The sequence below is a fragment of the Dermochelys coriacea genome, chromosome 4 (genome assembly GCF_009764565.3).
Source record: "Dermochelys coriacea isolate rDerCor1 chromosome 4, rDerCor1.pri.v4, whole genome shotgun sequence".
NCBI lineage: Eukaryota > Metazoa > Chordata > Testudines > Dermochelyidae > Dermochelys > Dermochelys coriacea.
Window position 1 is genome coordinate 105,741,046 of NC_050071.1, and position 25,798 is coordinate 105,766,843.

General features: G+C 37.5%; 1 protein-coding gene across 9 annotated transcripts in view; it reads right to left on the reverse strand.

The window, feature by feature from the left end:
* The window catches only part of PCDH7 (protocadherin 7), a 373,651-nt gene that overhangs the window by 141,973 nt on the left and 205,880 nt on the right, over window positions 1-25,798 (reverse strand). For 2 of the 9 annotated variants that reach the window (XM_043514032.1, XM_043514029.1), the window contains one exon: window positions 2,149-2,205. The exons of the other annotated variants lie outside the window; for them this stretch is intronic. In XM_043514032.1, the coding sequence (XP_043369967.1) occupies window positions 2,149-2,205 (57 nt within the window). The remainder of the gene's footprint in view (window positions 1-2,148; window positions 2,206-25,798) is intronic. 9 annotated transcript variants of the gene reach the window in all.

Consider the following 25,798-nt stretch of genomic DNA (forward strand, 5'->3'; position numbering starts at 1 on the left):
CAACATCCCAGGTGAGTGCTATAACCGCTGGGCTAAATGTTATAAAATGGGCAACACCACCACCTCCTCCCCACTGTGCCCCTTTTGTGGGGAGCAAGGTAGGCACCTAACTCCAAGTAGTGTGTTTCCATTAATTGATCACACCACTCTGCAGCCTGAAATAGGTTTGGGGCTTAGCACACACTCCTCTGGCTGGTGACTCCCATTGGCTAGCAAAGGCAGCTCCCCTGGCTTTTGTGGATCCCATTCTCAGGCAATATCTCCCTCCATTAATTGAATAAGGAGCCTAGGATCTTAATTCAGGGTTTGTGCATCATAGTGTTGTTCCTGTGATTTGGGGGGCTGTCTGTAAGCAAGCAGGCCAGTGCTTGCTTACAGACAGCCCCCCAATCTGAAGCAAATACTCACCAGCAACCACACACCACACAACAGAACCACTAACCCAGGAACCTATCCTTGCAACAAAGCCCGTTGCCAACTCTGTCCACATATCTATTCAGGGGATACCATCATAGGGCCTAATCACATCAGCCACACTATCAGAGGCTCGTTCACCTGCGCATCTACCAATGTGATATATGCCATCATGTGCCAGCAATGCCCCTCTGCCATGTACATTGGCCAAACTGGACAGTCTCTACGTAAAAGAATGAATGGACACAAATCAGACGTCAAGAATTATAACATTCAAAAACCAGTTGGAGAACACTTCAATCTCTCTGGTCACTCGATTACAGACCTAAGAGTGGCTATCCTTCAACAAAAAAGCTTCAAAAACAGACTCCAATGAGAGACTGCTGAATTGGAATTAATTTGCAAACTGAATACAATTAATTTAGGCTTGAATAGAGACTGGGAATGGATGAGTCATTACACAAAGTAAAACTATTTCCCCATGGTATTTCTCCCCTCCACCCCACCCCCCACTGTTCCTCTGATATTCTTGTTAACTGCTGGAATTAGCCTACCTGCTACTCTGAAACCTACCTTGCTTGTCACCATGAAAGGTTTTCCTCCTTTCCCACCCCCCTGCTGCTGGTGATGGCTTATCTTAAGTGATTACTCTCCTTACAGTGTGTATGATAAACCCATTGTTTCATGTTCTCTGTGTGTGTGTATATAAATCTCTCCTCTGTTTTTTCCACCAAATGCATCCGATGAAGTGAGCTGTAGCTCACGAAAGCTTATGCTCTAATAAATTTGTTAGTCTCTAAGGTGCCACAAGTACTCCTTTTCTTTCTGTGATTTTCTAGACACTTAAAAGTTAGGTTTTGAGATCCGGGAGGGTTTAGTCCTTAGGGTGAAATGCCTGTCCTCTACCTGTGTAAGGACACTTCACATTTCAACCTTAAGTATGCATGTGAAGAAGTTTGCCATCCTATGCCAGGGGCCGAATAAGGCTTCCTTCATTGGTCCTACATTCCCTTGCCGGGGGGGGAGGCAGGAGGGGATATTCCCCTGTGGGTCACTGCTCCCTCTTTATAGGCCTTATATGATGTAGAAGCAATGTCAGGGGGCCACGGAGGGCAGAATCTGGCCCCTCGTGTCTCTCTCTGTACCCAATACAGTCTCCTGTCCCCAGCTCAACCCTTATGTTCACCTGATCCCACATTTTTCCAGCATTTCTCTTCTAATCTTCTATGCTATTGTCTTCTCCCACCCCCATCTCAATCTTTTTTGGACCCTTTCAGTCTCTCTTGCATCTCACTTTTCCCTGATCCTTGAATTTCTTTTGTATTCCACATTCTCTTCTCAGCATCCATTCTTTCTCTGAACTCACCTTACTTTAAATTTTAATTTCCCTACCCTCTCAGGCTCCTCTCTCCATATACTCCTGTGTCCTCAGAGTTTCTTGTCCCACACGCTTATTTTACAGTAGAGCCATTTTCCTAAAAGCATCCTAGCTTCAGTTTCATTGGAAACAATGGGACATGGTGGGCATGACGACTCAGGGCAGCCTCACTTCCACATGTAAAGACTGTAGTGAAATGGAAGCCACCTTGACAAAGGCAGCATGGCTTCTGCCCCTTTTAAAGTAACAGAAGATGGATTCCTTAGGAAAAATGTGCACATTTAATGCCAACAATCTTAACAATCAACTGAAAAGACAACTAAAAAGAAAAAAAATAAACACAAAAGTGCACACACCAAATACTGTGAGATTCGTGATAAAATCAGGAGAGTTGGCAAGTCTGGTAGCAGCACCTGTAAAATTTAGTTAGCATTCATATTTACGGGCATATTACAAACATAATATTTCTGTATAATTCAGACCAAGGACATGCGCTGCTGAAGGTATACTATACTATAAGTCAGTGATTCTCAATCAGGGGTACGGATACTCCTGGGGTTACACAGAGGTAATCCAGGGGGTACATAAACTTATCTAGATATTTGCCATGTTTTACAACAGGCTACATAAAAAGCACTAGCAAAGTCAGTACAAACTAAAATTTCAGACAATGACTTGTTTATACTGCTTTATATTCTATAAACTCAAATGTAAGTACTGTACAATATTTGCATTCCAATTGATTTGTTTTATAATTATATGGGAAAATGAGAAAGTAAGTAAATTTTCAGTAATAGTGTGCTGACACTTTATTTTTATGTCTGATTTTGTAAGCAAGTAGTTTTTAAGGGAGATGAAACTTGGGGTACTTAAGACAAATCAGACTCCTGAAAGGGGTACAGTAGTCTGGAAAGGTTGAGAGCCACTGCTTTAAGTGATAGATATTCCTTAGTCATAGCTGCAGTAATAATAAATTGACCTCTTCTGGACTACATGCTAATAAAGTGAAAATTCAACCATGATAAGAAAAAGTCAACAGGGATGAAGAAAAGGCAGTAAATATTTCATTAGTGACTATCAAACACTCAATTCGCTGCCAAATACTAGTATAAAATTCTGATTTAGTGAGATTTCAAAAGTTTGTGATTCAGGACCTCGAACAAATTTACTGAAACAGCACCCATGTTCAAGTTTTTGTAATAGATGCATGCATGATTTCCATAGGAGTCATTATGTCTCTAAGCATTTAATAAAAGGACGTCATAAAACAATATATATTGTTATTTGCAATAATCTTGTCTCCTATCTACTAGAAAATATATTTGCTAGTCATACAGTATGTTAGCAAATCTGAAGTATGAGAGGTTAAGTTTAAAAAAATAGGAAAAAATCTAAAACTGTCCAGTAAAATCATCATTAAAAAACAAAAAAAGCAAAAACACAACAACAGCAATTGTTTTTTCAAGAAAAGTATCAGAGTAACTTCCTGAAAAAAAGTTTTCCTGGGAAAGGCTGTGAATTGACTGAATTAGTTCATGGGTATCACAGATATGCATGCATTAACACTACCGCTGCAGTAGACAGCCTTTGGATAAACTGAGTTCTTCCATTCCCAGTCTCATCTGTTATCTTAAACTCCTGGCAACAAGGGTAGGATTTCCCAACACTAAATTCTAGTATTGTAATCATCAAAATGCCACTAGTTGTTAGTGTTGCAAATTCCCAACTCCCCATGTCAGCAAGTAAGTAACCCTTCATGACAATTCTATATCAAATATTAAAACAAATTGTCAAGATTTTTGGTTTATTATTTGCCTCTTTGAATTTGCTTTTTTTAAAAAAAATCAAGATGGCCTAGCTCATAAAATATGAAATAGATAGCAAATATTGAAACAAATTAGAAATATTTTATTTTTGTTAATTTTTTTTAAATTCAGGCTAGGTTCATCCAATACTGAATGTTAATGAAACATGAATATTAGAAAAGGGATGGAATATGACAGTGCATATGGAAAATGTTAGGGTTCCCTTTCACTGGGAACACAGTTTCAATCTAGTTCAGACTTGAGTGTTGAATATTACCTAAAGCTGAAATATTATAGAAAGTAAATATATACTTTTATTATCTATGGTGTCATTGTAAGCGATCTGAATGCTGTATGGTTTTGAACAATACACAGTGGTTGATATAATCTCACCTTTTTATATTCATATTTTGTTCACAAGTCTTATTACATGCTTCTATCTGACTTCCCATTTTCGTCCACCAGGAAGGATTACTTTAAATGTTCTTTTCCCACATGGTATGGATTTAAAGTAAATTGGCAATGATTAAGAGTTTTAGAATGGTATCATCATAGCCCTACCCATTTAGAAGTCAACATTTTAAGGCCTTTGATTTTTAGGGCCTAAATTTTTGGCCAGCTTGAGACAGCTTGGCCTGATTTTTAAAAAAAAAATAAAAAATCTCTCAGTTACCATTGACTTCAGCTGGAAGTGGGAGTGTTTAGCACTTCTGAAAGTCAGATCCAGGGAGCCTTAAATTGGCCAAAATTTGAGGCCTCCACTAATGGAGGACATCAAAATTAGAGGCTGCTTTGAAAATGTTGGGACATTTTGTATTGCATATGACCCGAGAGGCAAATGATAAAACTGGATTCCCCCTTTACAATGCATAGTAATAGAGGGACAGATCCTAAAACCTTTTCTCATTTGAACAATATCTTGCAATACAAAAAGTTCCCCTGAAATCACTGAGTCTATTTGTGTAGTAAGGACCTATGCAGTGTAAGGGAGGCACAATCAGGCCTTAAGTGACTAAAAAGGGTCTATGATTTCAGGATGCAGCAATTAAAATATTGCAGCAAATATATAACTATGTGCAATTCTAAAATGTACTAGAGGTTCTTGGCCAAAGCATTCAGATCAGTGGAATTATCCCAGATTTAGGACCTGCCTAAAGAAGTCAATGGTAGCCTTTTCAGTGACTTTAATGAGTGTTTAATTGGGCTCTTAAACTGCTATAAATGAGAGCAGAATTTGGCCCACTATCTTTTTGTGCTTTCTAGTAACAAAAATAAAACACTACCAAAAGTCTACATTTTATATATTTTAGAACTTTAGCATCAATGCCTGACTTTACCCTCCATTTCAATGTTATGAAAGGTCAGTTTCAAGAAGAAAAAAAGATACACTAGGAATATCAGCTAAGAATAAGTTTATTTTCTTTGGTAGATCATGTAAAGATAAGGAAAATATTTTGGGGGCTTTTGCAGCTTCCTGGCAGCTTCCAGAATATGGAAAATGGCTACATTTTTGTTGAATCAAGCCTAAAGAAGCATTTTTTGTACTTCAGGGCTATAATGTAACACTGCAGCATTTTGTATCTACAGACAAATGGAAATATATTGTTATGATGTTATTAGTAATATTTATAACAGCTCTACCATGTTTGATAAATGAAGCCACATTAATTGGTTTCAGGATCTTATTCAAGCTATGGCATATCCACTAGCACTTTTGAATACACAATTAAATATTTCAAAATGTCAGTTTTGTTATAGTTCCACATGGAATGCATACTGATTACAACTACTTGATTTTATTAGAACATTTATATTTATAAACAGAATCATCTACAGTTACTGGAGGTTATGAGCTGTCACATATAACATGCAACAAAATAATAAATAAAAGAGTGTAAGTATATAGTATACAAATGATTGACCTACTTAACTGTGTATATAGACTGCAAAAATCCTCTCTAAAAGTCTTCCATGCATTGTAGCATTGCGATATTTTAATCTTTTGTTCTTAAGAACTAGGAATAAAGCTAGAAATATTAGTTGCAATAGCTATAAATGCAGCTTATGTCAAAATATAGGCATTTGAGGGTTCAGTCATGTTTTTCACTATATGCACTGTTACATATCTGGGGAGGGAGGAAGAACAACTAGTGTATATTAACTCATAATAGTATGACTTGGAACCGGTTAGAAAATAAGTATTTCTATGAAAAGAAAGTTCAAAAGAAGTGAAAAATATAAAAACAAATCCAAAATTCTTTCAATAAAAACTAAAAAACAAAACAAACAAAAAAGAATTTTCAAGAACCACCACCTTATTTATTTATTTTCAAAATCTGGAAATTTTCTAAAGAAATTAAAAATATTGTTTAAAGAATAGAGTATTTTAAAATAAAAAAGCATTTCAACCATCTCTAGTTTGAACACAATTTAGGCTGCATTAACTTTTGAACTAAAATTCACTGGTAATTTGCTCTAGAGCTAATATGAAGGGTTACTAGGAGTGTTTTCCAACATATATTTTAGGCACTTCTTTTTACATATTTAGAGCTAATTTGGGGATTTTAAATATTAATGAAAATGAGACAACACTGGCTACATCAAGGGAAAGTACACTGTAAAATCCAATAGAATTCTGTTAATATTACTCTGTCCTGATCTACACAAAAGTCATAGTCTATATTGGTACCTCTCCTGAACAAAGACTACAAAATTATGTCAAACTGCATGGTTGTTAGCAGGAGTTGGTGTCAAACTGCATGGTGAGTAGAAGAGGGGATGTGTCCACCAAGAAATATTTACACCCAAACTCACTTCACATGGGAAAACACAAACATTTATATAGCATTTTGAAAATGCAAATGCTGATATAAATGCTATACATTCAATTGTTTATCAGCGCTAATCAGACATGTTTGAACTTCAGTCTTCAGAAACAAAAAGGCTACATCTTTTATATATATATATATATATACACACACACACATATACACATGTGTTAAATGTAACATTGACTCTTTTTCAGAAATTATGTTCTTAAGAATATTAAATTAAATACTAGACATGGCCAAATCCAATTTGCATGATATAAGAAAATGTTATGGCAATACAGATTCAGAACATTCAGAATGTTAAACAATTAAATATAATTGGCTGATCAAAGAAAATGAATAATTTCAGTTGTGTTTCAATATTTCCTTGCCATAACTCTCTTTCATATCAGTATTAAAAAAATACACACACACACACATTATTGTCTAGTGAAAACCAAACTTTTAACACGTAACATCATTAATCTTGTTCAGGACTACCTGAATTCCTTACATTTGATGTTACTCCTAAATAGAAGAGACCTTTCTATTGGAATCCCTTCATCTGGGCACTTGCAGAAAGCGCTAGCGCACACATGCACACACACATACACAAGGCATTGGTATTCCACTGTAAAACTAAGAATCAAATACTAGTCTCTAGGGTGCATGAAACAGGTCTACTAATGATATAGTGTGGATTCAAGAAGGGTAGTTGCCTAACACAGCAACAGAGCACACTTTTATAGATACAATTGATTTCATTTCACTAGAACATCTCAAGCTGATATCAGTGTTGCATAGCCTCACCTGCACAACTAATTAGGAAATGTGTGTGTGAGAGGGGGCAGTTATTTATGACAAAATGGGTAGTTGGAAATGTGACTTATAAGGAGTCTGGGAAAGTTCTCCCTCTTGAGGGGTTTAGGTCCAGATTTTTAAGGGTTTTTAGGTGCTTAAAGATAGAGATTGGCACCTAGGGGAATTTTCAAAACTTCCAAGACACGCAGTAAGTTATGTGCTTAGGGCACTTTTCAAAAGCAGCTAGTAACCTATCATATCTATAGGCACCTAAATACCTTTACAAATCTAGGTTTCAGAGTAGCAGCCATGTTAGTCTGTATTCGCAAAAAGAAAAGGAGTACTTGTGGCACCTTAAAGACTAACAAATTTATTTGAGCATAAGCTTTCGTGAGCTACAGCTCACTTCATCACATGCATCTGATGAAGTGAGCTGTAGCTCATGAAAGCTTATGCTCAAATAAATTTGTTAGTCTCTAAGGTGCCAAAAGTACTCCTTTTCTTTTTACAAATCTAGTCTTTAATATACATATGCAACAGACATTATATCCATGTGAATATGGAATCCTTTTTCTGGTTTCATTAGGATTGAGAAATATTCTGTGTGTTTAAGTATGAATAATAATTTTAAAAATACTTGGTTACAGAGTAGCAGCTGTGTTAGCCTGTATTCGGAAAAAAAAAAAGGAGTACTTGTGGCACCTTAGAGACTAACAAATTTATTTGAGCATAAGTTTTCATGAGCTACAGCTCACTTCATCGGATGCATTCGGTGGAAAATATAGTGGGGAGATTTATATACACACACAGAGAACATGAAACAATGGGTTTTATCATACACACTGTAAGGAAAGTGATCACTTAAGATGAGCTATTACCAGCAGGATGGAGGGGGGGAAGGAGGAAAACCTTTTGTAGTGATAATCAAGGTGGGCCATTTCCAGCAGTTAACAAGAAAGTCTGAGGAACAGTGGGGGGTGAGGCGGGGGGGGGGGAGAAATAACATGGGGAAATAGTTTTACTTTTTAAAAAATACTGTAATAAATAATTTAAGGGAACTTTAGATCAAAACTTTATTCAGCCCCTATAAACTCTCACTTGCTATTTCCACATTGTTCTAAGTGCCACATATGCTTACTTGGCCCTAGTCATGTAAATCAATAATAGTCAAACACTTGCTAGTAACCCCCTAATCCATAGTCTACTATGCCACGGAAATGATCTGGTAAGTGTCTCACTAATGCTTGTTCTGAATTACCCATTTCTTAAGACTCTTGACAGACCCCTTAGCAGCAGGAGGCCAGAATATGTTGCAGTCATTTTGTAGAATCCTGCTTCTTCCCTGCAGAAATGAAGCATTTTCAGTGGCTGGCAAAATATCATTAGCTGTGTAGGCTTTGGGGAAAAGGAAATAATGTGGTGTTGCCAGTGCTGATTGTTATACAATGTCCTTTACAAATCTGATAATGAAGGTAACCTTGGTATTTTTCAAAGACTTACCTACATGAGCCAATTACCCTAAAAAACCCCTCCTCATGGACAAATCTCATGTTTTCTTTCCTATACAGGACCTTCAGTGTTATTTAACAATTGTAAAACTGCTTTGATATTTACCTTTTGGAAAAGTTTGATGTCATTGTTATATGCTGATCCCTATATTATATCAGGTAAAACCTATAACATTCCATTCCATAGAAAATCTGCTTTTTAGAAATTGGAGTGTCAATTCTTTTGACTTTATCCTACTTCTGAAAGTAGGGATGAACTGTTTTCTGCCAGTGCTATGTTTTGCAAACATAGCAAGTTTAATGTATACATATATATAAATGCATCCGATGAAGTGAGCTGTAGCTCACGAAAGCTTATGCTCAAATAAATTTGTTAGTCTCTAAGGTGCCACAAGTACTCTTTTCTTTTCACTCTGGAACTAAGTACTTCAGTAAAATTGATTATAATCTAAAGAATCCCACATTTGTGGAATGATGTAGAGGAAACTCCTTTGCATAATTTTCAATAGATTAATAAAACCATATTCTTTGTTCTATGTTAGCTTTTTAACCTGCTACACTTATTGGGCTGGCATCACTTCCTCTAAGCTGCTAATGTTATCCCATCTCAGAGCAAAAATGCACTGCTATAGGTTTGGTTGGCTAATGCTGAAGATGAAAACGAATCATTGTGATATGTGATAGGAATAGCATACACAGGTTTGCTAACATGTATTTCGTATAAAAAAGACTTTGTTGCAAACATGTGTGGTGTGACCTCATCGATCAGCTGCTGAAATGCTATATCACATCTTTATTTAATAGCTGTTCATATGTAAATTGTATAAGGTTTCAAAGTCTGACAGAAGAATCATGGCATGATTTATGAATGTTTGGGTCTACCACTGTCAGTTCTTCAGCTTGAATTCAGATCAACAAAACCCTGTGGTATGCAACTTCATTGCTACCTTTTCCAGTATTGAAACTTGTAATACTGACGGACTTGATATAATTATTCTTGTATTTTCTTATTTGACAAAAGATTAAAAAATGGCCATTCAGCTACTTGGATTTCACTTCTGGCCTTATAGAATAGTCATAGAACAATAATGTCCACAGCCTTCTGCTTAACAATGACTCACTATACTGTCTGCCATCCAGTTTTCACCTTCTTACTGAATTTTAGCAGATCACTATATATGGGGTCAGGAAGGAATTTTCCCCCAGGTAGGCTTGGCAGTGACCTTGTGGGATGATCACCTTCCTCTAGAGCATGTGGGTGCAGCTCACTTGCCATGATTATCTGGGTCTCTTTCACTTTATCATTTCCCTTCCATTGCAGGGGCCTTGGGCATTTGGTGCAACTTGATCCCTTCTAGTCTCTGCCTGTGGAACATAATAGCCTAATCTCCTGTGGGTTGTAACACTTGGGTCTCATTTCAGTTGTTGGGCTGGTATGTAAATTAGGAATAAGAGAAATAGAGTACCTGGCACAATGGTGTCCTGGCACAGGACCTGTGTGAATGAGTAAGAGTTTATAGGATTTGGCCATAATCCTGTACAAAGTGTTTACATGAATTATTCTATTTAATCAAGAGTCAGTTTAAGGCAAGATGGGATAATGAGATCATCTAGTCTGACCTCCATTATAGCACAGGCCACCAACACCACTCAGCATTAACCTACCAACTGACCATCACTAACCCAACAATTGAAAGAAGGCGTCATCTCAACATTCTCTGATCAATGTGGCCGTTTGAATTTGAACTGTGCCCATGGTCATGTGTTAGACAGTGTTCAAAAAGAATAGAGTGAAATAGATTGGACACCACTGCTCTTCACCACAAGTATCAATTACTGGGTGGTAGATGGTGTGATGAGGTTAATTTGCTGATTTCTAAATATCTGGCATTTGGTACAGTAGTATGGAATTATCCACTGACTTCCAGAAAAAGTACAGAGAAAACTTATTTATAAACAAGGATTTTTAGCATGTATTATAACAAATCTCTGCTTGGATTTAGAATATTCTTCATCCCTGATTTAAAACAACTACAAGGGACACTCTGGAATTTACGAAAAAATTATCAGCACAAATGACCTTTAATGATGTTTCCTGATCTGACATTTGATCTAGGTTCAGTAGTTCCAATAATGAGTCTTTCTTTAATAAACCAGTAAGTGACCTTTTTTGAAAATTTCCAAAATGACAGGAACATGATACAGGTACCTTTCTTTTTTTTCAGAGTAGCAGCCGTGTTAGTCTGTATTCGCAAAAAGAAAAGGAGTACTTGTGGCACCTTAGAGACTAACAAATTTATTAGAGCATAAGCTTTCGTGAGCTACAGCATCCGATGAAGTGAGCTGTAGCTCACGAAAGCTTATGCTCTAATAAATTTGTTAGTCTCTAAGGTGCCACAAGTACTCCTTTTCTTTTTGAGGTACCTTTCTATATCTCCTCCTTATCCAAATGTGGAGCCATTGTACAAAGAGGATATTGTTACCTATCCTGTTTTGAGTTAAAGTGAAGTGTCCAGTGAAGTGCTACAAGAACTAGTGTTAGGTCAGTTCTTAATATCTTTGTATAAGATCTGAACAAAGCAGAAGACTGCATATTAATAGCAATCACAAATTATATTAAATTGAGAGGTGCTGAGAGGGCCAATGAGGACAGGGGAAGTAATTCATAGGGACTTAGAAAGATTAGACACATGGGCAGGAAATAGGAAAATAAGATTCAGCTTGAAAAAATGCAAACTAATATATTCGAGGGGAAATAATATCAAAGAAAGATATTCAATAGAAAGAAAAAATCTGGAAAGAAATAATGCCATAAAACATCTGGAGTAACAATGAGGAGAAAATTAGGTATGAACTTGAAATGCATTATGGCAGGAAAAAAAAGGTCAGTGTGATTTGGGGGTGGATACACAAAGATATCATGTCACAGAGCAAGGTGAGACTAGTCCTTCTTTATCTGACTGATGAATTTGCAATCAGGAACAGTGCATTCACTTATGACTCTCACTAGCACAAAGACATAGACAAATGTCTATAGAGGGAGTGCAGGCAAGAGCACCAAAATGTTTTCAGGGCTAGAAGGAATGATTTATAGCAAGGGTTTAAAAGAACTAAACATATATAACTAGGCTAGATGATGGCAAAAGGGACACAATATAACTGTGTACCAATATTTAAAGGATGTGAATACCAAGGAAGGACAAGAATAATTTAGCATGGAACAAAGAAAATAAACACAATGAGGTCAAAACTAAGACAATAAAATGAAGACTTAAATGATCAGATAATCAGCTGGTGTAAACTGGCATAACTCCACCAGCTGAAGATCTGCCTGCATATCAGAAAAGACTTCCTAAAAATGAAATGAATAAGACTGAATCGTTTCCAATGAGAAGATTCCACTGGAGATATTTAAAAGTAGACTGGATGGAAAAATAGATAACATATTGTAGGGCGATAATATTTCACAGCAAGGAGATGGACTAGATTACTTTAAAAGCTCCTTTCCCATCAATAATAGCTTGATCCAAAGCCCATTGAAGATGTTGGGTGTCTTTCCATTGTCTTCAGTAGGCTTTGGAAGAGGTCAAAGTTTCCGAGTTTCCAATTCTGTCACTCTTGTTCGTGTTGAGTAAGATATAACTAGTTCCACTGCTTTCAATAGTACAGAATAAATAATTGCCAGGGCATGCAGAGCTCAACCAATCTATTGCTTACTCCCAAATAAATATGTACTCATGAATTAAAGATACTAATCAACATGAGCATGTGAAAAAAAATAATATGTATACACTTTGGTCAGTCACATAATCATTCTCTGCCTCAGTTTGATCATACTGTGAAAGGGGAAAATGATACCTACCTCATATAGCGGTGACGTGGGGCTCAACTCATTAAAATTTATAAAGTGCTATGTGATCTCCAAATAGAAGGAAAGGAATTACTTAAGTGCAAATTGTTTATAATTGTTACTGCTTGGGTTTTATAATAAGTTTAGTGGGAGGAGACTAGACAAATACAGTGAGCTGGATTCTCACCTCAGTTATGGACATTACTCCAAGTCATTACTGAAGTCAGTCAAGTTACTTCAAGTGTTGTAACTAAAGTCAGATGTAACGTGCCTCTCTGTATTTATATTAGTAATAAAATGAGAAGTCAGTTATGATGCACTAAGAAAAAAAACAAGTAGTTCTCCACTTGAGTTTCCCATATTCAGTGTTGTTGCAAAGATACTATGAGATACTGAAGAATCCTGGCTAACACATCCACTGTTAAGAATGTACATTTTAAAAATAATTACTGTGTAAAATATTCCTGATTTGTTTCTCAGTCTCAGAGTTCAAAAGATGAGAGTGAACAGTTGTATTATAAAAAAAGGATTAGCATATTACTGGATTCTCTCTATCTGTGCAACCATTGTGGGTGGTCTGCCCCAAAGTCTATCTGCTGACTGTCCAGCTGGCAAATACAGAATAGTGTGTGTAAGAGAACTACAGTACAGCTGTATGCGTGCCACTGATGATTCATTTTTCAGCACATACCAAATCCCAGTTGCTTAATTTAGGGTGGGCTGGGAGTGAAAATCCATTAGACAGACAAAACACATAGCACAATTAAATAACTTTTTTCTTCCCCTGATGTTTTGAATCTGATTACCCTGTAAGGTATTTACCATCCTGAATTTACAGAGGTGATTCTTTTACTTTTTCTTTAATTAAAATTCTTCTTTTAAGGTCCTGATTGCTTTTTTCATTGTTCTTAAGATCCAAGGGTTTGGATCTGTGTTCACCTATGCAAATTGGTGAGGATTTTTATCAAGCCTTCCCCAGGAAAGGGAGTGTAGGGCTTGAGGGGAAGATGTCTCCAAGTGGGCTTTTTCCCTGTTCTTTGTTTAACACGCTTCGTGGTGGCAGCATAGGGTTCAAGAACAAGGCAAAGTTTGTACCTTGAGGGAGTTTTTAACCTAAGCTAGTAAGACTAAGCTTAGGGGGTCTTTCATGCAGGTCCCCACATCTGTACCCTAGAGTTCAGAGTGGGGAAGAACCTTGACAGCAAGTTACCTATAACCTGCACTTTCTTTGAGTTTGCAAACATCCAGGCAGACACGAAAGAAGTGATCCTTCCCAAGCACAATGGGGTACTGTCAAGCCACGTGGGGGGATATATTGACTGAACACTTTGTCTGGAAGTTAAACCAGCAGAAATATAGCCTATATGCATAGTTTTCACCCTTCTCTCCCAGTGGGCATGAATCAACCCCATTCTCTTTACTAAGTTTGGAAACACTAGTCAAAATTGAAGAAAAAATTAGGGTTCCCCCCATGTAGCAAACACCCACTTGGTATGTTCTAGTCAAGCAAGCCAGTCATCTCACAATAATTGTTGGGTTATTAGGACTTATTTTCCTGCTTTTTTTGAGGAGAAGGGGTGGGTGGAACATTTCAGCAAGTAAAATACAAAGTGCAAAATATGTTAATAATGGCCACCAAAGGGACTGCTGCTTTTCTAGCAGTTATAACAGATGGCCAGATAATGCAGTGTGATTAATAGGAAGGAATTCTCCCAGGGACTGAGCTTTTACTGGGTGTTAGAACAGGTGGCTGTGATTAGCAGGTGAATGCTAGCTCAGGTTTTTTGACTTTCCTTATTATCAGAATTGTTTTTTCAGGGCCAACATTTTAGAGATTGTTTTTCTAAAATTAAATATCTAAATCCATACTCAGTCACCTGGGAAAGCAGTCTGATCGTCAGAGGAACTGAACACCCATTTGAAGTCAATGAACTATATTAGAGGGAATATGTATTAACATTTTTGAGTTTTTTTGCATGTTACAGTAAATTTAAGATTAAGTTATACAGATATTTGAAACTAGTTGTATATTATGCTGATCACTTTTAGCTCTGTTTCTATTCCAGCTAAAGGTTAATGGGAAGGTTAGCTCAAATTCCATACTTGATTGTTTTTTATATAGCAGAATATAGAAATTTAATTTTCATATATGGCTTCTTTTATTTAATTCAGAACTGTGTCTATTATGAATAAATCCATAAGAGTCTATGACTTATATTAGAAGTAATCAAATTACCAAAAATACAGCTAGTCAGCTGGAAGATCCATTAGCAACAAGGAGTTCTGTGATCAAGATTTAATGTCCCAAAAGTTCATGTAACTGAGGGAAGGATTGGTGCTCAGATAAAAGGAAAACTGAACATCTGCTATTTCCATAAAACAAGAAATCCAATGCTTAACTTGAAAATTATGCTTAATATGGTAATAATTAGAGTATGAAGAAATTCTGATGTAATAAATACTTAAATAATCAGTGGAGCAGTGGGGAGGGGAGCTTGGTTTTCTACCTCCCAGATGAGTGCCATGACACCATCCTATAGAATCATTCATTCTTTTTCTCTCTGGTTCAATAATTGTTTAAGTGGTTAGGATTTGAATATGCATGTCCCACCTCTCAGAAGATCCTTTCTCCTTATCAGGCATAGCAGGGGACTGAATCTGGATCTCACACATCTCAGGTGAATGCTTTGACCACTAGGCTAAAAGTTATAAGGGAGTCACCACCACTATCTCCTCCTTTGGCCAGATTTCATATGGGCCCTTATCCAGCCGCCAAATCAGGCCCCATATGTCAGATAGGCAAGAAAATAAATATTTCTACCTGGTTTGAGGATCCTGCTGAGGCTATAATGTCTGGACACCTAGAGTGAGGCATAGTGCACATGCCCAGCAGGAGAAACCTCGGTGTCTAGGTGACAAACCTGCAGCTTTTACTTGTGTGTTCAGCACAAATATGAATTTTTTTTAAAGCTAGACCTTCAGATATGGGAGGGAAAACCCAAGATTTTTCCCTCATATGTAGTGTTCTAGCAACATAAGCAACAGTAGCTAGAAACTTAAAAGTTGGCTTGCTTTGTAGGTTTTAAATATTCATATGAAGAATATTAGCCTGTAGTATTCAAAATATCATAACATAGCTGTGGAAAGGACCTATTACTAAAGTATAATAATCCATCTCCCTATCAGTAGAAAATTGTGCCTTACTGTATATACACTCAGTAGTGTTTTGTCAAGTCTAGACTGAAATATGACAAACTATGAAGCTTCCACCTCTTTTGTCAGAAAACTATTTCATGTATTTTAACTCATAAGAAAAATGTCCTGGTAGCAATAGGCCTTGCATAAAAGAAAACAGAAGTAGGGAAAAAGAGGTTAACAATGGACAACGCCTAAACTCACAAGTAAACTTGAAAATAACATAGTTAATAGATAAAGAAATAGAAGAGTAATGTATGATAAGCTTGCTTACTAGCATACTTTTGCAGTTTGTGGACATTTCATAATCTGAACAGGGATGGGTTACAGAAAATAGACCAACCATGATATATTAACCAATAATATTAAGTGTAAATGTGTATATAAGCTGATACATTGGATGTCTGGTATACCCTATACGCACACCCTACACTTAAGTCTGGTTTAACAGGGTTCAAGAAAGAACTAGCATAGTTTAACAGGGTTCAAGAAAGAACTAGATAAGTTAATGGAGGAATGGTGCATCAATGGCTATTAGCCAGTATGGGCAGGGATGGTGTCCCTAGCATCTGTTTGCCAGAAGCTGGGAATGAGCAACAGGGGATGGATCACTTGACAATTACCTCTTCTGTTCATTCCCTCTGGGGCACCTGACATTGGCCACTGTCTGAAGACAGGATAGTGGGCTAGATGGACCTTTGGTCTGACTCACTATGGCTGTTCTTATGTTCTAAAGAAACCTCAGTAATGAGTCCAGAGTTGAACTGGTTTCTTGAATTCCAGAGAACTGGATGAAGTGTTCTTCCAGAACTGGATGAGGTGCTCTGGATAAGTTGAGTGGCGAAGAAATCTCATCAGTAGTTACCCCAGGGCCAGCCTTATGGACAATGGCACCCTGGGCAACTTTCTTTAAGACCTTTAAGTACAGCAGGTGTCATGCTGCCAGGACTGCTGAGAGGGGATGTGTGTGAGTGCCTGGCTCTCGTCCTGCAGTTCCCTTTATCTCCACCTTCTGGGTGGGCACGGCTCTTCTGCAGCATCTTGAGCATGCTGCCCCCTGCAACCACAGCACCCTAGGCTGTTGCCCACATCACCCACCCATAAGGCTGGCCCTGAGTTACCCTGAACTATCCTTTTCTAAATTTCCTCCCATTATTCCTGATTATTTTCAGAATTCCTCAGATTTCCCAGTCATGTTTTCAGTCATCAAGACTGATAACTGGGTGAAGAGCTATATGCGAGCTTTTCAGAAACACTCATTCTTGGCCTAACACTTCTCCCCAGTGAAATTAATGGTAAAAACTCACACTGCCCTCAACAGGAGCAGACTAAGGTCAATGTTGAGTTCTCTTGAAAATCATACCCTACTATCATACCAAAACTGTCAAGTGAGGCTCAAAATATGTTTGAAGAGACCATCATCTATTGTAAGGGAAGACTTCCTGATTCTGTTTGGATATCAGCCTAAGAACATATGGAATATGTTGTTACATGATTCTGTAGCCAAAACTTGTTTTGGGGAGATAAAAACAAAGCCAAGAATAGAAACTTGATCAAAAGGATGTACAGAACTATGCTAGCATAAATAGCAAGACTGGGCAATAGGGAAAGCTGTTGGTCATGAGAAAGATCATGAAATGTTGAGTTTTCTACAGTAATTCAAAATGTACTTCTTATGCGAAAATACAGTAAAAAAGTTAGAATGGCATGTTAAAAAATTGGAGGAAACTTTAATTGGCTAAATCATTAATTACTCTACACAAAGTATGTGAACCTGCTTATGACAGTTCTCCACTCATGCCAATGTATCTTCTTCAAATGTGAAACCGGAGAGGCTGCCGGTAAGCTGTTTTTCCTATTTTTAACCAATAGATGCTGAGATAATAAAGATAATTAAAATTAGGGCTATCAAGTGATTAAAAAATTAATCACGATTAATTGTATAGTTAATAATGGAATACCATTTATTTAAATATTTTTGGATGTTTTCTACATTTTCAAATATAAATTAAATTACAACACAGAATACAATGTGTATAGTGCTGACCTTATATTTATTTTTATTACAAATATTTGCACTGTAAAAACCAAAAGAAATAGTATTTTTCAATTCATCTAATACAAGTACTGTAGTGTAATCTCTTTATCATGAAAGTTGAACTTACAAATATAGAATTATGAACAAAAAATAACTGAATTGAAAAATAAAATTATGTAAAACTTTAGAGCCTACAAGTCCACTCAGTCCTACTTCAGCCAATTGCTCAGACAAACAAACTTGGTACAATTTGTAGGAGATGCTGCTGCCTGCTTCTTATTTACAATGTCACCTAAAAGTGAGAAGAGGTGTTTACATGGCACTTTTGTAGCCAGTGTCGCAAGGCATTTATGTGCCAGATCTGCTACACATTCGTATGCCCCTTCATGCTTCGGCCTCCATTCCAGAGGACATGCTTCCATGCTGATGATGCTTGTTAAAAAATAATGTGTTAATTAAATTTGTGACTGAAGTCCTGAAGGAGAACTGTAGGTCTTCGGCTCTATTTTACCTGCATTCTGCCATTTATTTCATGTTATAGCAGTCTTGGATGATGACTCAGCAGATGTTTGTTTTAAGAACACTTTCATAGCAGATTTGACAAAATGAAAAGAAGATACCAATGTGATATTTCTGAAACTAGCTACAGCACTCAACCCACGGTTTAAGAATCAGAAGTGCCTTCCAAAATCTGAGAGGGACGAGGTGTGGAGCATGCTTTCAGAAGTGCTAAAAGAGCAACATGCAGATGCGGAAACTACAGAACCTGAACCACCAAAAAAGAAAATCAACCTTTTGTTGGTGGCATCTGACTCAGATGATGAAAAGGAACATGCATCAGTTCACTCTGCTTTGGATCATTATTGAGCAGAACCCATCATCAGCATGGATGCATGTGGTTGAATGGAATCGGCATGGAATGGTGGTTGAAGATGAAGGAACATATGAATCTTTAGTGCATCTGGCACATAAATATCTTGCAACGCTGGCTCAACAGTGCTATGCAAATGTATGTTCTCACTTTCCTGTGACGTAAATAAGAAACAGGCAGCATTATCTCCTGCACATTATAATCAAGTTTGTTTGTCTGAGTGATTGGCTGAAGTAGGAATGAGTGGACTTGTAGGCTCTAAAGTTTTACATTGTTTTATTTTTCAATTCATAATTCAGTACATAATTCTATATTTGTAAGTTCAACTTTCATGATAAAGAGATTGCACTACAGTGCTTGTATTAGGTGAATTGAAAAATATTATCATTTTTACAGTGCAAATATTTGTAATAAAAACTAATACAAAGTGAGCATTATATACTTTATTCTGTGTTGTAATAGAAATCAATATATTTGAAAATGTAGAAAAAACATCTGAACATATTTAATAAATTTCAATTGGTATTCTATTGTTTAACAGTGCAATTAATCAAAATTTTGTGTTTAATTGCATGAGTTAACTGCAATTAATTGACAACCCTACTTAAAATATTTCTTTCTCAAAGTCTATTGACCTTACTGGTAGCCAATATGGACACTGTTAATAGAACAACTCTTCTGGTAAAACATAACCTGATTGATGCTGGACAGCAGCAATGGACAGAAGCAAATTGCAATGTAGTAGAGGCCCTGACAATTGAAATGTGATTCATTAACTTATGTGTGGGTTTTCAGTAAGCAGTGCTGACATCTGTGAAAATTCCTTCTGATGATGAAGAATCTGCATTGCAGCAACCAGATGATTTTCTTCAGTGCAAAGCTGATGCACCACCTGCTGCTTAATATGCTGCAGCTGATGGTGCTTTAACAGTTTGTGAGGAGCTAGGAGTAGAGAGTGAAGAAGAGCCTCTCATCTGAGCTTCAATCCACATTACTGAAAAATCAGCAGGTGATGCGACTGAAGAAGATAAGGATGATAGAGTTACTAATGAAAGTCCTTCTTTTTCCTCTCCTGAATTTCACATTACAAACTAAACACGTAAACAGCAATCAGTGTGCCAGATGAGTAAAAGGGTTTCTGTACAGAACACAACTTGGGTCTGCTGGAAACAATAAACAATGGAATGGCAGTCACATCACTAACAAAGTGGAGATTATTGACTTTTTTTTGTTAAAGTGCCATTTGTGGATGTAATTTGACTTGTTTTTTTTAAATGGAAATATCTGGGTGCACAATTTTGGTTGTGCAAAATTGTAGACATTATTGAAGCCTCTAAAATTTTGAAGAGGATTTAAAGTTTAAACTTAAGATTTTTAAATGTCAGGTTAAAGAAGAATTAAACAATGCTCCTGTTTCTTGCTTTATCTCTTTTTGATGTTAAAATTGCTCCTGAGCTCGATGTGTAAGAGTAGGCATTGTAAAGGACAAGTGAACAGTTCTTGACATTGTTTAAACAGCTAATAAGAACACTTTACAATAAAAAGAAACAGGCTGGTGAGCTCTTATCATATGTTAAATATAGAGACAAAATTTCAAAGCACATTTATTTTTGTAGAGATTCGAAGAGTAGGGGGTCAGGGAACTTCCAGGAAGTCTTATATGGTTAGGAAGATACCAAAACACCATTTTGTAGTTTCCTGAATTTGATGGCCTTTCAGCCACTGCTGAAAGTATTTTAGGTGGATTATTTAATTGTTCTAAATATTTTTCAATTATTTTAAATTTCTGGTGGGAAGATATTAAATAAATATTGTGGAATATTAATGAAACATTATTGTATTTAAGAATAACCCTGTCAAATAAAAATATTTTTAAAGGTTACTAAATAATTAGTGCTCCTTATAATCCTTTAGAGCGAGCTGGGTATCTTTATCTGTGTTTTATCATAGCCACTTATAGAGTAAGGCTTGGATCTGCAAAGAGACTTAAACAGTGCAATGCTGAGCATCACCATGCCTAACTTTTATGTGCCTAGAAAGTCACTGGATCAACAATGGGATGCACAAAGTCTGAGTTAGGTATCTATGCTCCCTATACAATGAATGGAGAGAGATAGGCAACCTGAGAATGGTGTCCACACAAGCCAGCATGGTAGGCAGTTTGCTGCCTAAACTAGCTTATAGGGCTAAGATTGTGTCCGAAGCCTTGTCCCTTTGACAGAGTTCAGTGCCTAAGTCTGGGCTGTAGAAAGGTGCTTCTCTCTGCTTCAGGTCCACAGCTGTGAACCCTGCTGCTGGAGTCAGGCAGCTTAGGTACTAAACCATTTTTTGAAAGAACGTGTTAGGTAGCTACCTAAGACCATACAAGGTGTGGGGAGGCAGCCTCTCTAAGAATGGTTATCCCAGTGATTAGACTACTCAGCTGAGATGCATAAGTCCCTGGTTAAATTCCCCATCTCTGTCTGATGAGGAGAAGGGATTTGAACTTTTGTTTCCTACCTCTTAGGTGCATACCCTAACCACTTTACTATAAAGTGATTCTTAGTCTCTGTATAGCCTAATTGAAGATGTAATCATTTAATTAAGTGGAAGGCATTCAACAAGAGCTCCCTTTCAGACTAATCCATAATATAGTGGTTAGGATATTCAGTAAAAAGATGTGAAATCCATGTTCAAATCCCTTCTCCTCATCAGGAAGAGGGCTGAGCTAAATCAGGGTCTCCCTCATCTCAGGTACCCTAACCACTAGGCTGAAGGGAAGCCCCTTTTCCTTTCCCACAGGTCATTTTGTGCAGAGTTGGGCATACTCAAAGCACGGCTAACAGATCTTCCCCTGGTTTGTAGATTGCAATGAGGCTCGGGATATGAGATAGGCAGGTGACTGGCTGCCTAAGGGCAGCAGTGCTCCTTTTCAGAGGCAGGAAGTTAAGCAACTAGGGGACTTTTATAACAGAAATGTAGGCACCAAGTGAGTTTAAGTGCTGACAGAGTTAGGCAGCTGCTGAGCAGGATTTTATGGATCACAGTGATGCCTAAAATTAGGTGTTAGGTGCCTAATCCCTTTGTGGATCTGGACCTTAACTGCTACTCAGTGAGAGGGAGGGTATTGCAATATGGCAGTTTGGAAGGAGATACTCAGGGTATACAGGACCAGATTGTTAAAGGTATTAGGTGCCTAATTCCCATTGAAATAAATAGGAGTTAGGCTTTAAAGTACTTTAAAAATTTCAGTGAGAGATGGGTAAGTAATTCCTCTTTGCAAAAAGAAAAGGAGTACTTGTGGCACCTTAGAGACTAACAAATTTATTTGAGCATAAGCTTTCGTGAGCTACAGCTCACTTCATCGGATGCATAATAATTCCTCTTTGTGACTTAGAAAAATCTCTCCCTAAATTACTTAAAAAAATAAAAAGCTGTGATTTCTGCAGTGCTAAAATGTAGGGGTTGCTGAAATGAAGAGGAATAGCCAAATTCAGACCAATTATTTTTTAACATCTTTCGTTTTACCCTACACCACCTAATTGATGTTTGTTTGTTTGTTTAACAGGTATTGGCTGCCACTGAAAATCTTTGCAGATTTTTTTTAATAGCTTATACATTACATTTGCAAGTGACTATTCCACAAAATGAAGTAATCTCTCTTTAGGGAAAAGAAGAATTGCTTAAAATGTTAGTTTGTCTTGTTCTGTGTTTGGAATGATTAATTTAATTGTTTAATAATACAGTACATATTGTACAGCTTCAAAAACAGAAGGGTTCTGAAAAATATTCTAAGTATTCCTTAGTGAAATCAGATGGAATTTCATCTTGCATGCCTGTGATTTATTTTTTTTGGAATGTGATTGTAAAATTAATTTCTCTGTTCTGAAGGATTAACCATTGCTCTAAAATAATTTGGCCCTACATCACCTGGATTACAAAACTCAGTGTTATGCTGTACCTAACAGTCTGAAGGATTTATACTGATATTGTGCTGTGTTTTACTCTTTTTTTTTAAACAGCATTTCTTCAAGTTCAGTCCTATGATCTGATATTTCTATTTGAATCAAATCTCCAGTTCTGGACAGGGAAATCTGATATCTTTAATATCAGATTGTAGGTTTCTAAGCAGTAGTTTCCAGAGTACAGAGGTTTCAGAAAATCCACTTTTATAAATTTTGATTTCACTCAGATATTTTTTTTAAATTAACCATTACAACTAACAGAGTAATGAAAAAAGAAATGATAGAATATTTTTCTCCCAGTTTAGTGTCAGTAAATCTAAAAGAACATTCATGATGTTAATTTGCTTTCTTTGTGCTCTGTAGATATTAGCATACTATTTGGGCTTTTTTAAAAGTTATCCAGGAATATCATGTTTTTCCTCCACACTCTCAGAGTATGAAGGACTTGAGTACTGGATAATCAATATGCACTGGCCTCTCATCTCCAACTCTATGAGAGCTTCTCTGTGAAATATGCACATTGCACACTATTCTAGAGTAAAAACAAACAAAAGAATCCTTTTCAGATTGCACTGGCACTACTTAGCTATAATAAAATTAATGATAAAGGCTCTGCTGAAGTCCTCTCAGATAGTGAGTTTCACCCAGCCTACTGGAGATGTTGATCCCAGAAGGGGGTATTTAAAGACAGGGAGTTCCCTACAGAAGCCCTCACTGGCAGGGGGAAGATAAAAAGCCCAAACCAAAGGAATAACGGATCTCTGTGCTGCTTGGACTCTGGAGGCAAGGTGTATCTAGGCATAATGAAGACACCCCCAGCTGCTTAGCCTGGGTTAGTCTTAAAGGACAAATAGAGTTTGCTAATTATAGAAGCCTATATTACCTTTTGGAACCTAAGACTCTAACTCATTCATATATCCATGCTATTTAGTTTAAACTCTGCATTAGTTGAGATTGGTCATACAAGCCTCTTTAAAGTACAAAATCATGCTAAAACTGATTTGTAGAGTTGCAGGATGTCAGCGTGACCACTTCCAACATGCCCCTCATGGCCTCAGGGGTGGCCCTGCAGTCAGCTCCCTGCCTCAATTTCCCTCTTTCAGGCACTCAGAGTTCCCCTCTTCTCAGAGGCCAATTACCCTCCCCTTTCTCCATCATATGTGATATGGTGGAACACTCCTGTGACAGGACACAGCATGCCTGGTGTGTCTGCCTCGGTTTCCCTTTTCTTCCAGAGACCCTGGTAATTCCATGCAAGTTCTTCACATACAAGTAGTCCTGGAAGGGTTAATTTAGTACAAAAATCCTATGCACGAAAGTCATAACAAAAATTCCACGACCATAATCCATTGTTCCCCAACACAGTCCAAAAAGTACATTCACTCTTTCAGTTCCTAAAATTCCTTCAACACCAGATACAGCTCCAGCATTGTTCACCATGCGCCGGCACTCCAGCACGGCTCTTGCAGATCTTGATACACTCCAGCTCTTCAGTAAGGCTCTGGCATCTCTCATCACTCCTCACCCCAGCCTCTTTAGCTGGATTGCTTTTCCATCCTCTTTCCTCCTCAGGTCTGGTTCTAGCTCCTACCCAGAGACAACGGCAGGTTCACTCTTCCATCATTCCCCAGCCCTCTCTGACCCTCCAGCTTTAGCTTTCTAGCACAGAGAACCAAACGGCATCTCCCTCTACTATCTTCATCCTTTGGCCCTCTCTGGCCATGGATTTCTGGCCTGGGTAGGTTTGTAGGTGATCACCCAACTGCCTTCCACTTTCATTAGCCTGATTTAACTCCACTACTTACTAGGTAACTCTCACTGCTTCCTCCTTCGGGGTCTTTCCCTTCCCTGAAGCTCTCTACTCAGCTCTGCTCTGATGAGCAATCTCACTGGGTTTTGAACTTTCTCTCTTAGCTTTCTGGGTTTTGAACTGGGTTTTGAACTCTTCGTTTTGAACTTTCTCTCTTAACTCTGAAATCACTCTTGCCTTGAGCGCTCTCATTTATAAGCCCTAGGGCCAGCCCTACTCTCCTGATTACACCAAATTAGGGTGCAACTGGAATAGGAGGGCTAGGCCAATGCCATTAAAGGCCCACCCTGTTACATGGGGAAAAAACAGTCATTCAAGATAATGTTACGCATTGGAGCTGGATGTTCTGGAAAATAAATCTAGGTCCTCCAACTCTAGTGTGTTAGGTTGAAAGAAGGTGAAGAAGATAAATGAATTATTACTCTGCCTATCTCACAAGAAGAGCATTTAAATGCGACATCTGACACCTTGTTTCTAACCCATAGCAAGGCATCTGGAAACTACCAGTGCAAGAGGGATCAGCAAATAGACTGGTTTATTCATGCTTTCTGGGATTTTTTTTTGTTGGGTGGTTTTGTTTTGTTTATTATTACCATCAGTATTTGTAAATGATCATTATAGGGCCTGAAACAGATTTTTAAAACACACAGAAAAGTTTAGTTTTTTCAGGTCACCAAGTGTTAATGTTTCCTGGTGTGGCTAGGGAAATAAGGCTAGGAGATAGACAGTCAGACTTCTTAAGGAAGATTTGCAAAAATTGGTAGTGGTTCAGCAATTTTTCCCTGCCAAATTTTTAACAACTTGGGAGGATAAACAATACATTTTACTGGCTACAATTCTGAAAGTTTTGTGTTGTTTTAATCTTCAAATAGGTTTTATTGGCAAATGTGGAACAAACTGATGGATTAGATGAAGAGTTAGAATTTACTAACTCCTTGTGTTCCAGTAAATAGGCTTCTGTATGGAATTTTACAAAGTCTATTAACTTTATGTACACTTGGAAAGTTGTTGCCAAGACTTAATATTGTCTATGTAATAAAGCACAATAACAGTGCTTTGTTTAGGCAATGTTGATAGGATTTTCTCACTCTTTTTTTGATTTTTCTCTTTTAATGCACTGTAACTATAGTCTGGACTTCACATTGGAGAATCCACTCTACATTTGGAGCACAACAGAGTCACCCTATCCCAGGAGGAGCACTGGTATGTATAAAACATCTTGACCGAATGGGGGAAGTAGTGAGACCACTGCTACACCCCTTTATGAGGTTCAGCTTTGTACAAAAACAGAGATCTATGTGGACCAGTGAATGAGGATCCAGAGACATGGCCTGCCTGTCCTCCAATTCCCACCCCCTTTGGGGCACTAGGCAT